Raw genomic sequence first — 17182 nt, forward strand, 5'->3', positions numbered from 1 at the left:
GGGATAGAACAGATTAGTCTCCCACAGTATTCCAGCAGCTAAGTCGTGGCCTCCTCAAATTGACAGCAGAGGGTACTACAGCCTCAGCTCAAGTTGGGAAGAGGAAGGTGGACCAGAAAGTTTTAGTCGCTGCATCCTCCAGATGTCTCCACAAGCTCGGCAATGTACAGACTCATAGGAAGGAAGAAGGAAGGAAGAATGGTGGACAGCTGGGGAGATCTGGTTTGGGGGCAGGTGGGTGGATGGTGGGGCAGTGGCAGGGGAGAAGGTTACCTTTGTTGCGATTTTCAGGGGCTCCTTGTTTTTTACCTGTTTGAACAAGAAAGAAAAAAAGTGGAGGTGGAGACCTTCCAATTGTGTCATTGAGGGACCAAAAGTGTCCTCAATATAGTAAAGGCTCTGCCTGGGCACAGGAGCCCAGCAAGGGGTTGGGCAGAACATCCTTCTCCCAATTATCAGTGTTGGGGAAGTGGGCAGGGAGTCCACAGGAAAAGAAACATACTACATATACCCATGTTTAGTAGGATCCCTGGAATACCGAGCAGGCATGCGTGTATCCACACATATACACTGACACACTGACTCACACACACACACACACATCCTCAGATAATCTTTCTGCATTAATAAGGCTATTGGTAATATGGGACTCCTGGCACTCAAGCAGAAGGGTAGAACTGGCAAGGTGGCCCCATTCTTCTTACCCCCAAAGGGATAAAATATTTCTGAGTTGGACCAAATGACCTTGGAGGTCTTTCTAACTCAGGTTCTATTCTATGATTTGGCTTTATGGTTATTACAGGAATCTTTGCTTAGGCCCACAGAGTCCAGGCCCACGAATTCCTGCTTCCTTTCTCAACTGCAGATGTCATCAGAAGAAAGCACATTGGGTTCTGAGACACATCCCGGAGTGAAAATGGCTCCCAGGATGTTAGGCTGTTTTCCCTTCACATCCAGAATCTAAAGGTTCCTGTCCAAAACCAACCAGAAATGACCCTGAAACTCAGTATACCATATCAGCCTAGAAACCCCCTCCCCTCCCTCCATGGTCTTAAACATCTCCAGGCACAGCCTTATTCCAGTATGTTGAGTGTGCACAGGATTTCTAAAAGAGGCATGTGAGATCTGGTTTCAGTGTATTTTGAAATCCGCCCGACTTTTTCCCCTTTGGTGTTTAAGTGAACTCCAGAGAGAGAAGTGGCTCTTACTTTAGGGATAAAGATCACTTTGCCTTGGTTCCCTGCTTCTGATCTGTCCTGAGAGCCTAGAGTGCTTCAGTGCAGGCAGTTCCTTTCCCCCCTGAGCTTTCCCTAGGCCTGGACAGTTCATGCTGAGGCCTGGCTAGGGAAGAGGGACAAAGGGAATGGGGAAAAGAAGGCAGGCAGCAGAGTCCAGAGCCCCCAGCCAATTAATTTCATGCCTGGTAACTGTAAGAACCTGTCATCTCCACCCATTTGCATGAGAAATCAAGGCCACAGAATGTGTTTGGAAGAAAACCCGTAGCCTTGGTCTGGTTTTTATGAATGTTCCCTAAGGAGTCAGAGATGACTATACCTAAATGGTTTCTTCCCTCATTTTCCAAAGTGTTTGGGTGATCTTGTCAATCTTATTTCAACTGGTTCCTTGTCCAGGGGATGTCCCTTGGGCTGCAAGCTGTCTACCAGCACTGAGAATCTTCAAGTCACTTGACTATCTCACCAGAGACCCCTAGTCCATCTAGGGAAGAGGCAACAAGGGGATTGGGGGAACCTGGGTGGGACTTACCGGTTTTTTCCTTCTTCCCCTCATCACTCTCTGATGCCCCCAAAAGGGTGAAAATTATTCCAGTTTGGGAATTCACACCCACTGCAGTCACTACTATCCGGCCAGACCCTTCCATCACATGGGTCCCTGGAAAGAGTGAAAGAAGGTGGTATTTCTGTACTCCCAGCCTTGCTCTATGTAGCAATCTAACACTGAGACTCCACAGGATTCTCTTCGACATTCTTGTCCTTAGAGGGCAAAAATAAGCTAATCCCAGGGTCAATCTTTGGACTCCACAGGAATCTTTTAGAAAGTGCTCAAGTCATCTTAGGACCAGAGCTTTTAAAGGGCCCTCAGAGAAGAGCCAGCTCAGTCTCTTCATCTTATGAAGGCGGGATCTGAAGTGCAGGGAAATTAAGTGACTTGCCAATGTTCACATGGGAAGTAAGCAGCCGAAGTGGGGTCTGAACTTGGGTTCTCATGGCACTCTGCCTTCAGAGGGAATGCTTTTCAATTCACTGTTTAGGAGACTACTTGGTAGGGATATTGCAGAAGGGAGTAGCCCGCAGGGCAGCTGGTATGAGAGATGACTAGATAACCTCTGCACACCCTATGAAAACTGAATCAAAGAAGCCCCATCTAAGCTGCTGGATTTGCTGAGTCCAGAGGTAGCTCAGGAGAGCAATGACTCTGAGAGCATAGGCCTGAGGTCAGGAAGACCTAAGTTCAAATCCAGCCTTAGATACTTGCTAGCTGGGTGGCCCTGGGCAAGTCTCTTAACCCTGTCTACATCCAGTTTCCTCATTTGTAAAATAGGGATAAGAATAGCACCTCCCTCCCAGAGTAGTTGTTGTCAGGATAAAATGTGATAATAATTGTAAAGACCTTAGCACAGTGCCTGGCACACAGTCAGTGCTTTTAGCTATTAATACAAAGCCATCTGTGTGCCACTATTATAGCAGTCCAAAGAAGAGGTAGAGTTAGGCCAAGGGGGACATCTTCTGTGATGAGGAAGAATGAGGGGACCATGGGGGAACGTGTGGAAAAGCCAAAGCTTCACCTGAAAGTAGCATGGGGTCTTTCTCTACGGTCTTCTCGACATGGTCAGACTCTCCAGTTAGGGCACTCTCATCAGTTTTCAGATCATTCCCTTGGATTAGGACCCCGTCTGCAGGCAACAAGTCACCTGGAGAAAAAGAGGGAAGAGGGAGGAGGAGAAAAAGGAGGATGGTAGCAAGAGACAAAAAGAGAATGTGGGACACCATGATCCTATTCTACTCTAGTGCTCCTCCCATGGAAGTACCCTGAAGGGCATTCGACAAGTAGGTACCGCAGATAAGCAGGTACCACATGGATTGACAACATCCCTGCAAAATATAGGATAATCTCCAAAGGCTCTGGGTATTGCTATTTCTGGTGACTCCCCCCTGGGACCCAGAGAAACATGATGATTTTTCCATAGAGCACAAAGGTTGTATTACATTGCACCACAGGAAATAATCATAGGAGAGTCTCAGACTATTCCTTTCCTAAAGGACTTAGAACTTATCTAAACTTGAACCCAGAAGCTGATAATGAAGAATATAATTTACCAGCTGCCTTCAATAGTTCTCAGACCCCTCCTCATATTAGGAAACCAAGGAGAGAACTATCTTGACCACCAAGCAATGAAACAGAAGAGGCACAACAGGAATGGGGAATGGAGAATAGCAGACCTACAACCTGCTGGGTTTGCTGGGTGGGATCTAGGGCAAGGACATTCAAATGGTACTGACAATACTGTCAATGTCTCACTGAAACAATTGTACCTAGGACCTAGATTATGAGAAGAAAATTTTAATTATTAAGATAATTTTAATAATTGAAATATAAAGCTGCCACATGCTGGCTTCATCATCCTTGGTGCTTCACCCCAAGTAAGGTTTTGATTCACCCTGTCCCATTCTACTCCTCTCTCTCTGTTCCAACTCTCCAACCTCCTCAAGCCATATCCTTATAGTATCCCAGGATCTCTACCTGCTTCCCCAATTAAAATGGGGTACAGAAATGACTAGCGTTGGCTATAGACAACAGAAACCTGTCCACAAAGTAGGGAGGCTGGGACAGGTACCTACAGCATGGGATTCTCACCATATTTGATCTGGGCGATATCTCCAACCACAATCTCAAACACAGGCAACTGGATGACCTGGCCCTTGCGGATAACAGTGAACTTCTGTTCAAGCTCAATCCGGCTCTGTAGGCCCCGGAACTGCTTTTCCTTGCTCCAGTCATTGAAGGCCGTCACAAACACCACAATGATGACCGAAAATAGGATAGCTACCCCTTCGATCCAGCCAGTTTCTGCCTCCCCTTCCTCTGCGACACCAATTGTGGATCCTCCACACTCCACTTCATAAGGAGAGAGACAGAGGAGGGAGTGTCATTTAAAAGGTCCTTGCTGGCACAGTAAGTGGAGTTAATGCTTTCAATAACCCTCTCTGGGAGAGGTGGGATAGGGCAGGGAAGAAGAAGACAGGCAGATTCTCAGGAAGAGGAACCACCACTGCTGAGAAAACCAGGCTTAGGTATCCACTCTTCACCTGCACCACCACAGTATTAACCTGAAAGGAACCAGAGACTCAAAAATTGAGACTGTGTGCCTATGAAAATAACAGGCAAGTCACATGTAAATCACCACCTGAGTCCAAAGGGGTCAGATTACTTCTGCCCAACAGGCTCAGCAACTTCCCATGATGCCAAGCACTTGGGCTTGCACTTTGAGGAGCAGGGTTTTGGGGGATTGGCAATATTCTATTTGTCACTAGACATGAAGGATGAGACCTAGAGAGGAATGCTATGGTAGAAATGGACCTCAATAGGTACTGGACAAAATATCCAAATGCAGTCTGAATTAATTAGCCCTGTCCCTCAACTAATCATTCTGGGTAGATGGGAAAAACATCTAAGTGGAGATAGTTTATCAATAACCAATATCAAATGCCTACTGCTAGGACTGAACTAGGATTTGCCCAGTTCCAAGACACTCACCCTCATTTTCATCACCAGGAGGTCGGTAGAAGGATAGGCCCAGGGAGACGATTGCTGCCACCTCCAAGATTATGAGTGTAACATCTTGTAGAGCCTCCCACACTAATTCCAAAAAGGTCTTGGGCTTTTTAGGGGGGATGAAGTTTTCTCCAAACACCTGCTTACGTCTCTCCAGATCTGCAGGGTTCCCAGTTAGTCCTGAAGAGAGGAAAGTGGGTAGTGAAAGAAGAAATAAAGATGTTAGAAGGAACTTTAAGAAAAAAAAAGGCTCTACCTTCCCCAAATACCCCCAACCACCTCTCTTCCTTGACCTATACAAATTACACACCCTCTGGGTAGAAAGTTTCTTCAAGAAGTCAGCTCATTCATAGCTTATTTCCACCTAGACAAAGGTGCCAAGAATAGGCAAGGCCTACTCTTTTTGGTTTGGATAGAGCCAAACTAAAATTAATAATGTCTTAGGGGTTTCATTAGCACTTTCCAAAGGTATAATATCCAAACTGAGAAGTACTGTGGTATCACGGGAAACTGGCCTCAGAGTCCTCTATCCATTCTGGCCATGTGACCCTAAAGAAAATATTTACCTTCAGTACTCCCAGGCAACTCTTTTGGACCAAGGTGCTGAACAAGTACTGATCTGTATTGGTAGAAGGTGCTCATTTAATCAATTAAGTCACAGTTGAAAAACTCCAAATTATCCTTTGGCTGCATCTTCTCCCATGTCCACCCTGAAAACTCTTAGCAGAAACCCAAAAGTCACAAGAAGCAGGGGGGATATGTTCTGATTCTCAGCCTAGGGTTGCCTTCTACTAGACTTCCTGTCCAATGGACAGGAGGATATTAGACGTTCTGGCATCTAAGGTTCTAATTCTGGTCTTTTCTCTCCTCACAGTGGCCCCCCTCCCATTCTTTCGAGAAAATCACTGGGATCATTTAGTCAGAAGGGGAAAAAAGGAGCAAAGGAAGGAAGAAGAGGGTAGTTTGGGGTTGGAAGCATCAAGGCAATTTCCTGAGGCCAGATAGCCAAAGACAGACATCCTCAGTCACTCTTCCAGATGTCAACAGCCCCAATGCCAAGATGAAGGGTGGAGGGGGTGTCAGAATTTAACACTGGCAATTAATGCCAGTTGGTAGTCCATCAGTTTGTTTATATGCCACAGCAAATTAGTCAAAAATTTGGTACTTAAGACTGCTAGATACAGTCCTTTACAGTCTCCGTGAAGCTGAGGCTGGGTCTCCAAGACAGCGTGGGCTGAAGTCCGAGTAACTGTGGCCAGTCGGGAGGTGTTGGTAAAGGCCTCTGGAGGGAGATAAGGGGCAATGGTGGCAGTTTATACCTGACCAGCTGCACTAAGGGCTATTCTACAAAGATGGAGGTGGAGGAATAGCTGAACATTTCTACTGAGAGGAGAATCAAAGGAAACGGTCTTAAATTTGACCTAAATACCTCCTGCTAAAGCTTGAGGAAGAACTTTGAGATGGGCATTTGCAAAAATGTCAACTGAACTACAAAAACTCTAAAACACAAAAGACAAACAAATTTAAAAATAAACCAGCCAAAGTAGGATAGACATACAACTAGACTGCAGCTGGAGGCAAAGCTCTAACAGCAAACATGAGGAATTTAGGATCTGAGAGTACTTTTAAGTAGGCCATGCTTGGTCTTCAGGGTGTAGAACAGACAAACAATGCATAAATTAGGGAAGAAAAACCCTAAACCGCTCCATAAAGGGAGGCTACTTCTCGCTGTGTGAACCTGGGCAAGTCACTTAACTCTCTGTCTCAGTTTCTTTATCTGTAAAATGGGGATGGTAATAGAACTTACCTCACAGAGTTGTGAGGATTAAATGAAACACTATAGATGAAGTACTATATAAATACTATCATTATTATTGCTATCATTACTTATCATTAATTAGATTAAATCCAATTTAGTTCTATGACATCATGAAGCTGGTGCCAAGGAGTAGTGAGAAAAGTTAACAATAATAATTGACAATAATAACAGTAGTTAACATTTCTTTATCTTTAAGGTCTGCAGACATGATCACATTTTATCCTCATAATAACTCAATAGAAATGCTAGCTATTATTATAAATTCTTTATTGCCTCAGGTCAAAAAGCATGGGCAGGGTGGGATTTGACTCACATGGTAAAAAGAGAACTTGGGCATTTCCTAGAAGGCTCCCTGTCTCCCGAAGCCTGAGGAGGTCCACTTCCCAGTAGGAAAAGAGGACATGAGCCTGGGAAAACAATGCTCAACGAAGAGACAGTATTGCCAGGGGGCAGAGCCCAGTTGGGTCTCTCCAAGGGGGCCCTGAGATGGTAGGACTCTGCCAAGAAGATTAAGGGACTTGGAGCCTTTCTGATAAGCTGAGATACTCCTTAACATGTAGGGCTCATCAGGACAAAGGGAAGTGAGTGACGCTCACAGATAAGTTTTAACAGACCACCAAGGATAACCAGAATGCCAGGAACTGGGAGGTACTCTAGGGATATCCCCATTGCCCCGGAGGGACAAAGTCTAGGGTCATCCACTGTCCTAAGGCCACTTGAGCTGGTCTTGGTTGTAAATGTGAAGCCGTAAGACAGGAAAGAGAATCTAGCTACCCTCAGAGTGGCTCCAGAAGAAACTTAAGGGAAATTGATCCCATCAGAATTCCTCTCATAGGAGAAGAGAACAACATACTGATGTACTGAATTCTCTTCTAAGCATAGCATTACCTGTCTCTGGAATTCCATCACTTTAAACAAAAGTGAACCAGCCCTACTATTTCTCTAGCAGATCAGAAATGGAGGGATCAGAAAAAATTGTAGAACTCTAGAACACAGAGTTTTATTAGAAGTCCGTATCATCCCCATTTCTTATGATACAATAGTATTCCATTACCTTCATATACCACAGCTTGTTCAGCCATTCCCCAATTGATGGGCATCCTTTTGATTTCCAATTCTTGGCTACCACAAAAAGAGCCGCTATATTTTTTTTTGGTTCTGTTTCTTTTTTCTCATTATTCATTCCATTGGTCATAAATTCTTCTCCACAACTGGACTAGCGTATAAATTAATTCAATGCGAAGTCATTCATGGTAGTTATATGAGATTCCATGCCGTCTTGGGGAGGGAGGGGGGAGGGAGGGGAGAAAATCTGGAACTCAAAATCATGCAGAACCGTCTGTTGTAAACTAAAAATAAAAATAAATAAATTTAAAAAAAAGAATGAACAGACTACCTAAAACCCATGATCAAAGGAAGAGTATACACATTATATTTCAATAAATTATAAAGGGAAAGTAAAAAAAAACGAGAGACTTAAGAGGTCATCCAATCCAATTCCTTCGTTGTAAAAATGGAAAAAAAAACTAAGGCCCCCAAAGATTCCTGCTGGATATTTTAGGAGGAGCAATAGGACAAAAATCTCCATGAAAATGCTAAAACCAGATCTTGCCAGCGCTCCCCCTCAATGTAGACGAATCTACTCTGTCTCTAACTCCTGCTTTATCATCTCCATCATATGTCACCTAGGGTTTCTACTTTAAACAACCTAAGTGGGGGGCAGCTAGGTGGCCTACCAAATAGAGCAGCGGCCCTGGAGTCAGGAGGACCTGAGTTCAAATCTGGCCTCAGACACTGACACTTACTAGCCGCGTGACCTTGGGCCAGTCACTTAACCCCGATTACCTCACCTGCCTCCTCCTCTCCCGCCCCCCCCCCAAAAAAAGAACCTAAGTGGATTTTCCAGTTCCCAGCATGCTCAGTAGCAGGGAGGGGAAAGCTGAAGCCCATTGCTGACCTGTGATTCCTCTCTCTCGGGTTTGTGAAATAGGAAGGGGAGCCAGGTCTCAAACTCTAGACTTTCCATCTGAATTCTTCTTACCCCAGAGAAGGTTTTCAGTCCCTCATCTCAATAGCTGTAATTTCACACAGACTCTAACCAGGAGCAGGTTTTAGCTTCTGATCTCAGCAGCTGCAAAATAAATGTGTGCATATGCACACACACATATACACACTTTCTCACACACATACACACAGACACACATGGTCTCTCTCACACACGCACACACACACATGCGCACACACGCATGCTCTCTCTCTCTCATACACACACATTCTCATACACAAACACACGAACACACACTCTCTCTCTCTCTCTCACACACACACACACACACACACACACACACACACACGTATGCGCGTGCACGCTCCTAGAGAGTAAAGGAAAGGAGTTTTCCAGGGTCTTTCTCCATAGGGAAAGAGTTTCCCCTGGAGGAACCCAGAAAGAAAGAGAGAAGAAAAATCTAACTCCCAAGAACCTTTGGAGAAAGAGCCCTAGGTCTGGATCAGAAATGCCACTGGCTCTGGGAGTCAGACTGAGCACATGGGCAGGGAGAGACAAAAAGAATGTCATCTGTGAAATCATCTCCCCCACCCCATCTCCTCCACAGCACTTGCCTAGGTCCCTAATGAACCAGGAGAAGACTAAAGCACCAATATAAAATCTGTGTCTGCCTTGTTGGGACACAAAGACTGGAAGGAAAATCTGTTGCCCAGCCCTAAGTGGCCAATTTCCATTAGGGAAAGGCTAATCTCCTTCCTTCCTCATGTTTCCCAAGAACAAGCTGCAAAGATAACCCATTCATACTGGCTAGGCCCCCAGCAGAGATAGTGTTTATATATATATATATCATGAGCCACTTCCAGCTGTTTGAGTTAGAGCATTTTAGATGGCCCTAGCAAGGGAGGCAATGGCATATTTTCCCCTGGGGTTTTAAGAAAGGTCCCTAAGATGGTTTCAATTCAGTCTTATTTGGGAAGATAGGGAAGACCAGATCCCAAGATCTATCACTGAGAGAAATATATATTTTTTTGTTTTTTAGGAAGCAATCAGGGTTAAGTGACTTGCCCAGGGTCACACTGCTAGTGTCTGAGGCTGGATTTGAACTCAGCTTCTCCTGAATCCAGGGCCAGAGCTCTATCTGCTGCACCACATAGCTGCCCCTTGGCAAAGTATATTCCAAACCTAGAAGTATATAATAGCCAGATATCATTCTAGTGCTTTGCTTGAAAGGTTCAAGGGACCTTTCACACGCTGTCATCTCTATCTTAATAGTAATGATAAGCAGTTCTGGGCTCAATATCTGCTTTTGTCAGTTAAGATGCAGAAAGGAGGTGATCTGTTCTTGGTCACAGAGCAAAAAATGACTGGGGCCTGGGGTGGGAGGTTTAGTAATCTTTCTTTTCAGTGCCCAGAAACCAAGCCCTGGCAGTTATACAGGGCAGCTTACCCTGAATTTGAAGTAGTGAACCTCTTTCTACCACTATTTCCTAAAAGCCCAAACAGTACCTCAATAAAGAAAGGGTTTCCTCTTATTGGAGGTCTTCACATAGAAGCCAGATGGATAGAGCAAATTGTTGGGGAAGCTGTGCAGAGATTCTAGGTCAGGTGGTGGGTGGGAGCTTTGTCCTCACTGGAGTACCTTGGGAGTGTCTTCCAATCTGACATTCTGGGAATATGTGGGGAAGTTTCTGCATGTTCATGGACACTGACACCAGCCACGTTTTGTAAAGCTGTATGTGTATATATGTGTGTGTATACGTTGTGTGTGCTCTCTCTGATGCTCATGTATCCACAGATACATGATTTTATTATAATATTCCCCAGTGCTTGGGCCAATAGCTTTGTTTAAAAGAAAAAAAAGCCCTATTTCCAAGAGAAGCCAAAAAAGGAAGGAAGTATTACCTTAGTCATAATGTAAGAAGATTTGCTAGTCCAGAAATGTGGCCCTTGACCATAACCCAAGTGTAATGAAGCAGCAAGAGAGTTGAAAAAATCTGCAGAGTTTTCTACTGGGCCTCAAAGGAATGTAGTTTAAAACATATCTAACTCTGGGGCTAGAGACTGAGAATTACGACAGTAATTCAGGTAGGTCGGTAGGAATTCACAGGTAGGCTCAGGAAGGCCTAGGCATAGCCCTGTTCCTCAAGTTTGGGGATGTTTGGCTAGGCAGCCAAGGGGAAGGGAAGGCAGAAAGGAAGGAATAGGAAGCAGAATATAGGAATAGATCACTCAGCACCCCAGGCCAAAGAGAGAGAAACTGCTCAAAATCTGATACTTTAGCTCCAAAGTTAATCACCTAGGATCTTGAGAGTTTCCAAGATATGATGTGGAGTCTCTTTCAAAGGAATGGGAGGTTTGGGCTAAAACAAGAAAGAAGGAAAGGGCTGTTTGACTTTCATTTAGGACTTAACTGACCCTTCCTACTCTTCTCCTCCATCTCTTCTCCAATCAACACTGCATTATCTATGCCAGCTTCCCCTTATGTTTCCCTTACCAGCTCTAAGCCTGTTCAAGTTATCCCTGCCTCATTCATACAACATAGCTCCTCATGCTGTTGGAACCAATCTGTCTCTTCCATTCCCGCCATCCCCTCCTCCTTTACAACTTCCACTATGTCTAATAATTATCTTGTTGGCCCAGCTGCCTAAGACTCCAGAATTCCATTCTCTTTTCTCCTGACACAAGTTCTCTTTCTTCTCCTGGAGTACTGGGTGGAGGATGGCAGAGGCATCTGAAAATTCCTATAGCAAAGCGTCAACTGAGGTCCTAAGAGGAACCTGAGGGAGAAAGTGCATGACGGTAGAGGGCACGATGAGGAAGGAGCAGCTAGCAAAGCTCAGTGCCTGGCAAATCTCAACATGGGTAGGGTCCTCAAGAACTCAAAGGCTTTCATAGATCACAAGTAATATCTAAAACAATAAATGTCTCCCAGCCCAGGCCATTTCTAGTCTATCTTCACTTGCCCAGAATATCAGATATTTCTTATCTGTTGTGCTCTCCACCAAATATTCATTCCCGGGGGAACTAGCCAGAGCAGAAACTCCAAATTCATATAAGGATCAGAACCATGATATGTGACCAGGTCAGTATTCACTTTCACTGTGGAACCAAGAGCAAGGGGAAGGGAGATAAGGCTAGAGAGCAGGATTGACAGATTTAGTACCAAGGATATAGATAAGGATACCCAAATAACAAAAGAATGCCCCAATTCTCAAGATACAGGGCTTGTGTAAGCTTTCTTACTTCCTGTGTTCTACTTCCAAAGGCAAAGTCCATAAACCTTCAGAGATTCCTCTAAGGTTGGTGCCCAGACTCACTCCTGATCCCTCTGGACCCTAATCCCTCACCAGATAATAACTATCACATTGATGTAACACACCACAGCTTTACAAAGTGCTTTCCTCACAACTCTATGGGACTAAGGGATAGAAATAGAAGCATCCCCAGTAAACGGAGGGAGAAGCAGAGACTCAGTTGTTAGGTGGCTTGCCTAGTGTTACATAGCTAGTAAGCATCAGAGCCAGGACTCAAACCTAGGTTTTCTGACTCCGAGTCCAGTATTTTCTCCACTACAATTTCATTCCCTCAGGGCTGTCGGACAAAAGCAATGAAGAGGGGAGGGGGTGCTGGGGAACACAAAGAGGAAGCTCATCCCACAAACAGTCAACTCCAAATGAAATGGAAACTTTCTTCCATCTTCTGAGAGAAGCCCCAGTGCTACTGGATTACTTTGTTTATTAAAGGTGTCCTTTCTCCACCCTTTCTGGTCCAAGCCCAGGATTTGCCCTGAGGTCCTGGTCCAGCACCCATGCTGAAAACACCACCCTTACCTCCTAAAGAGGCCATAGGCAGTACAGAGATGGCTCATAACAGATGCAGGAAATCAAGGGGCTGAAGGAGATGGAAGAAAAGAGGGAGGGCAGAAGAGAAGAGAGAGGGAACAACAGGCCTGATGTTATTGGCAAACCACTTCCTACTCTAGGCATCCTGGACTTGGCCACTATTTCTATTCAAAGCAGGGTCAAAATTCAAAAAGGAAGATTGAACTGAAGCCATGGGATGCTCTAGAAAGCCTTTGAACTTGGAAGAATAAGGAAAAGATATACCTTTTAATACACCTAGTCCCCTACTTTACTTTTGGTTAAAGTGGGTATGGGAAAGGGAAGGGCAGTCAGAAGGTAAGTCTCTGCTTTTCATTCCAAAATTCCATCTTTTGCAGGAAGCTTTCTCTCACCTCCCTTAATTCCAATGCCTTCCCTCTGTTATTTTCTTTTTATCCTGTATAAAGTTTGCTTTATATATCTTTGCTTGCTTGCTGTCTCCCCCACTAGATTGGGAGCTCCTGGAGGGCAGGGACTCTCTTTTGCCTCTTTTTGTATCCCCAGAGCTTACTCCAATGCCTGGAATACGGTAGGGGCTTAATGAATGTTTATTGACTGATAAAAAACAAAAATGGGTTTGGGGGATTATCTGTGTCACTGCACATGACATAATGTTGTAGTATGGAACTTTGGCAGCTAGAACCTTCGGGTCTTGGGTGCATCTGAGAGTCAGGACTCTTATGTTATCTTGGACAAGTCCCCTTCTCTACTGGGGCTTCTTTCTCTATAAAACAAAGGGATTGAACTTGATGATCTCCAAGATTCCCTACCAGGACCCTCCTAAAATGGTCATGTATCTGTCGTGTTGTACCCTAGAGGGTTCTGAACAATAATTCTCATCAATCCATGATTAGTTTGGTGAGAGTAGAGATAGAGGGAAAGGTATGGGGGTAGAGGTCGGGAATTTCAGATTTTTGAAGACTCTTTGAGATTAACCTCTTCTACCTTATCATACCCTAGCTCCCCAAAATCAGACTTCAAGCATCAGGTAGGTTTCTCTATTGTTATTATTTGTCTGTGATAGCCTCTCAAAGGTGACAAAGAGCTGTGCTAAACCATCAGACAACTCAGCTCCATCTTCTGTGAATGAGACAGGCTTTTTATAGCCTCATCTCATTGGGGTTCATGGATACTGATGTTCTCAACTCAGCCCAATAAACCAGTACAACTCTGCTCTTTTCTTCTAGTGAGAAGAGGTCCTTGCTGCTTGGCTTCTCTTTGTTTTGTATTCCCACTCCCACTCTTACTAAGGAGAGGACTTAGGGATCTTGTAAAGATACCTTTTTCATGGTATCTTTCTAATTTGGGTTTATCAGCTTTTTCTGTAGGCTATACATTAAAGCAAAGTAAAAGGAACTCTTCCAAACCTAGGTAGGCTGAAGGCTGGTAGTGAAACATGCTAGAATTAGCTCTTTTTAGGTGGAAGCCCTATACACCAATGTTCTGTTGCACCGAGGGTACTATCTGATGGAAATAGTAACTTTCAACAAGAAAGGTAAAGCCAAAGTGAAGAAACGTCACCTACCAGCTATAACTTGGTCCTTAACTGTTTAACATCCAACGTCTTCTGACTTATGGAACAGGAGCTTTTTGGGAATCAGATAACGGGCAATACTAGCAGTGAACAAAGCTCTGTAGAAAGCTGGAGATGGGGCACCTTGAAGCTATTGGGAGGTCGGGAGAATCTAGCTCATCTATCTTTGTCCATATACCTTATGCATCAGTCAAACTGGACTACTCTCAATTTTCCAATTGATGTCTGGGCTGTCTTGCCTCCTGGCTCTTAATGGCCTCCCCAAATCCACTTGAGTAATTCTATTCATCCTATTCGCTACCCTGATGCAGGAGGGCCCAAAATATAGCCATTAAGTGGAGCTTGGGTAAGGAGCTATTGTGGTCCAATCTCTGAGCTCCAGAGTGAGATGAGTTTAAGGTTTGGTCTTTGAGAAGAAAGAAAGAAAGAAAGAAAGAAAGAAAGAAAGAAAGAAAGAAAGAAAGAAAGAAAGAAAAGAAACAAGGAAAGAAGAAAGGAAGAAGAAGGAAGGAAGGAAGGAAAGAAAGGAAGAAAGAAAGAAAGAAAGAAAGAAAGAAAGAAAAAAAGAAAGAAAGAAAGAAGAAAAGAAAGAAAGAAGGAAAGAAAGAAAGAAGGAAAAGAAACATGGAAAGAAAGAAAGGAAGAAAGAAAGAAATAGCAAGAAAAAAGAAATCAAGAAAGAAAGAGGAAGGAAGGAGAGAAAAAAAGGAAGAAAGGAGGAAGGGAGAAAGGGAGAAAGGAAGACAGGAAGAAGATGGGGAGGAAGGGAGACAGGGAGGAAGAGAGACAGGGGGCAAGGCAGGAAGGGAGAGAGGAAGGAAGGGAGGGAGGAAGACAGGAAGGAAGGAAGACAGGAATCTAGCCTGTAAATCTCAAGTTAACTGGGCAGCTTCGGGCCATCAAAATTTACCTTCTTTTGGAGAGGAGAAGGAGAGGGAGAGGTGACTGAAAGGGGACCCAGCCAGTTGGGTAACCCAGCTCATCCCCTCCAAGGTAAGATATAAATGATTTGCAAATAAAATGTAAGGATAGCAAAGAGTATGTTAGCTTTGATTTCTGCCCCTCCAAGGAGATCTAACTCTCAAGTCACTAACGATGGCCTGGGATCCAAAATTCTTCTTACGGAATTGGTGGCCTCTCAGCCAAGCTCAAAAATGAGAAAGCTTAGGAGACTCAAGACCCCTGGAGAAGAGAGTGAAGATCTTGGCTCTTTTCCCCCCTACTCATCCAAATCCACTTTTCCCTGGACATCCAGGCCCAGATTACTTAAGCCACATCAGAAGACATCCAATGGGACAACTGCATTCTAGGAGGAGCTTCACACTGTCCTCCTTGTCTCAATCCCACAAGACCTCTTGTAAGGCAAATGTTTCCTATTCTCAAGTTTCATTGGGCATTAGGATCACGTAAGCAAGAACAAGCTGAGGTCTGAAGAAAAATGCTGACAATGAAACATGAGACACTGACATCAAGAAAAAACTTCCCAATGATCAAAGGTGGGAGAGAATGGCCCCAATACACATTATATGGTAGGCTATTCTTCAATTTAGGGGTAGCTAGGGGGTACAGGGATGGAGCACTTGGCATGGAGTCAGGAACACCTGACTGAGTTCAAATCTGGCCATAGACACTTACTAGCTGTGTGATCCTCAGCCAGTCATTTAAGCCTGCTTGCCTCAGTTTCCTCATCTGTAAAATGAGCTGGAGAAGGAAATGGCAAACCATCCCAGTATCTTTGCCAAGGAAACCCCAAAGGGTTCATCACAAGTTGGACACCACTGAAATAACCAAACAGTAACAATTCTCCAATTGTCTTTATCCAATAATTTACCTGGAGCTCCTTATTTGTTAACTGTTCTGTGTCTCTCCTCTGTTCCATGTCCCCTCCGCCCCCCAAACAGGGCTGTTAGCTATTTGTCATGGGGTAATGTGCTTTTGTGGCTTATGGCCAACCCAAGCACACAGCCTGTGAATTGATTTGGGGAAGGACACAGAACTAGGAGGGGGGAAGGAATGAGCATTTTATGAGGCTCCTACCATGGACAGCACTGTGCTAAGTAAGCCCTTTACAATAATCATCTCATTCCATCCTCACAACAGCCCTGTGAGGTAATGATAGCAATAATAGATAACATTTAGATAGTGTGTTCTAGGCGACAGGCACTGCTCCAAGTGCTTAACAATAAGGGCAACGTCAGCGCTGGCTAGCCTTTACCCTGTGCCAGGCACCGTGCAGAGCACGTTACGTCTGACCTTGCCAAAAGCCTGGTGGGGAGACCGAGGCAGGGGGCAGCTCCTCACCTTCGATGTGCGAGGTCCGCAGCTTCTCGCAGAGGCCCAGCACACCCCCAAAACGCTCGTTGATATGGGCCACGGCCTCGCTGCCGTGCAGCTCCATTAGCCGCCGCATCTCCATCACGGTGCAGCCAAAGTCCTTGGCCATGGCGCCGACTGAGTTGGTGCGGTGGGTCTGTGTGCTCCTCCTCATGTTTCTGGAGGACACGGCCCCAGCTGGGGGGTGGTGTGGCGGTAGGGACAGGACTCAGACCCAGCTCAGGGGGCACAAGCAGGGGAGCAGGTCAAGATGAAGGCAAGGAGGAAGGCTTCCTGGAGACTGGAGGCACCTGGAGAGAGACAAAGCAATCAGCACACAGGCTCTGAGCAAAGCCAGGCCCCATGTGGGGCCTCAATTCCTTCTTGCTACCTTGTGTCCTGTGGGAAAAGCACACATTAAGCCTCATGTGGCGGCCATCTTACAAATATTATCTCATCCGGACCTCACAACAAACAAGGGAGGTTGATTACCTCAATTTAACAGTTGAGGAAACTGAGGCACAGAAAGCTTACAGTGACTTGCCCAGGGTTCAAGGCCAGATTTCAACTCAGGTCTTCCTGACTCCAGGCCCTGGTGGCTCTTAGGCAATGCCCAGCCCTTCCTCCCTTTCCCACTCTTCCCCCATCACTAATATTCCCTAGGCATTCAAACAGCCCCTTCCTGTGATCTCTGAGAGGTGAGTAGGGGCATAACACAGTAGGAAGTTTCCTCTATAGCTCTCAACATACAGGCACTGAAGGGCTCAGAGAGGCAGACACAGACAATCCAGACATAGACAATCCCTCCCTCAAAGCAAAAGAAAAAAAGGGAAAAAAGT

General features: G+C 45.0%; 1 protein-coding gene across 1 annotated transcript in view; it reads right to left on the bottom strand.

Moving 5' to 3' along the window:
- LOC118851194 (plasma membrane calcium-transporting ATPase 4-like) overlaps positions 1-16473 on the bottom strand; it is a 52294-nt gene extending 35821 nt beyond the window's left edge. Inside the window, exons 1-6 of the mRNA XM_036760703.1 lie at positions 16332-16473; positions 4774-4971; positions 3874-4134; positions 2804-2929; positions 1765-1890; positions 274-309 (exon numbers count right to left, since the gene is read on the bottom strand). Coding sequence (XP_036616598.1) covers positions 274-309; positions 1765-1890; positions 2804-2929; positions 3874-4134; positions 4774-4971; positions 16332-16473 — 889 coding nt within the window. The remainder of the gene's footprint in view (positions 1-273; positions 310-1764; positions 1891-2803; positions 2930-3873; positions 4135-4773; positions 4972-16331) is intronic.
- Between the last annotated feature and the right edge of the window lie 709 nt (positions 16474-17182).

The sequence above is a fragment of the Trichosurus vulpecula genome, chromosome 5 (genome assembly GCF_011100635.1).
Source record: "Trichosurus vulpecula isolate mTriVul1 chromosome 5, mTriVul1.pri, whole genome shotgun sequence".
NCBI lineage: Eukaryota > Metazoa > Chordata > Mammalia > Diprotodontia > Phalangeridae > Trichosurus > Trichosurus vulpecula.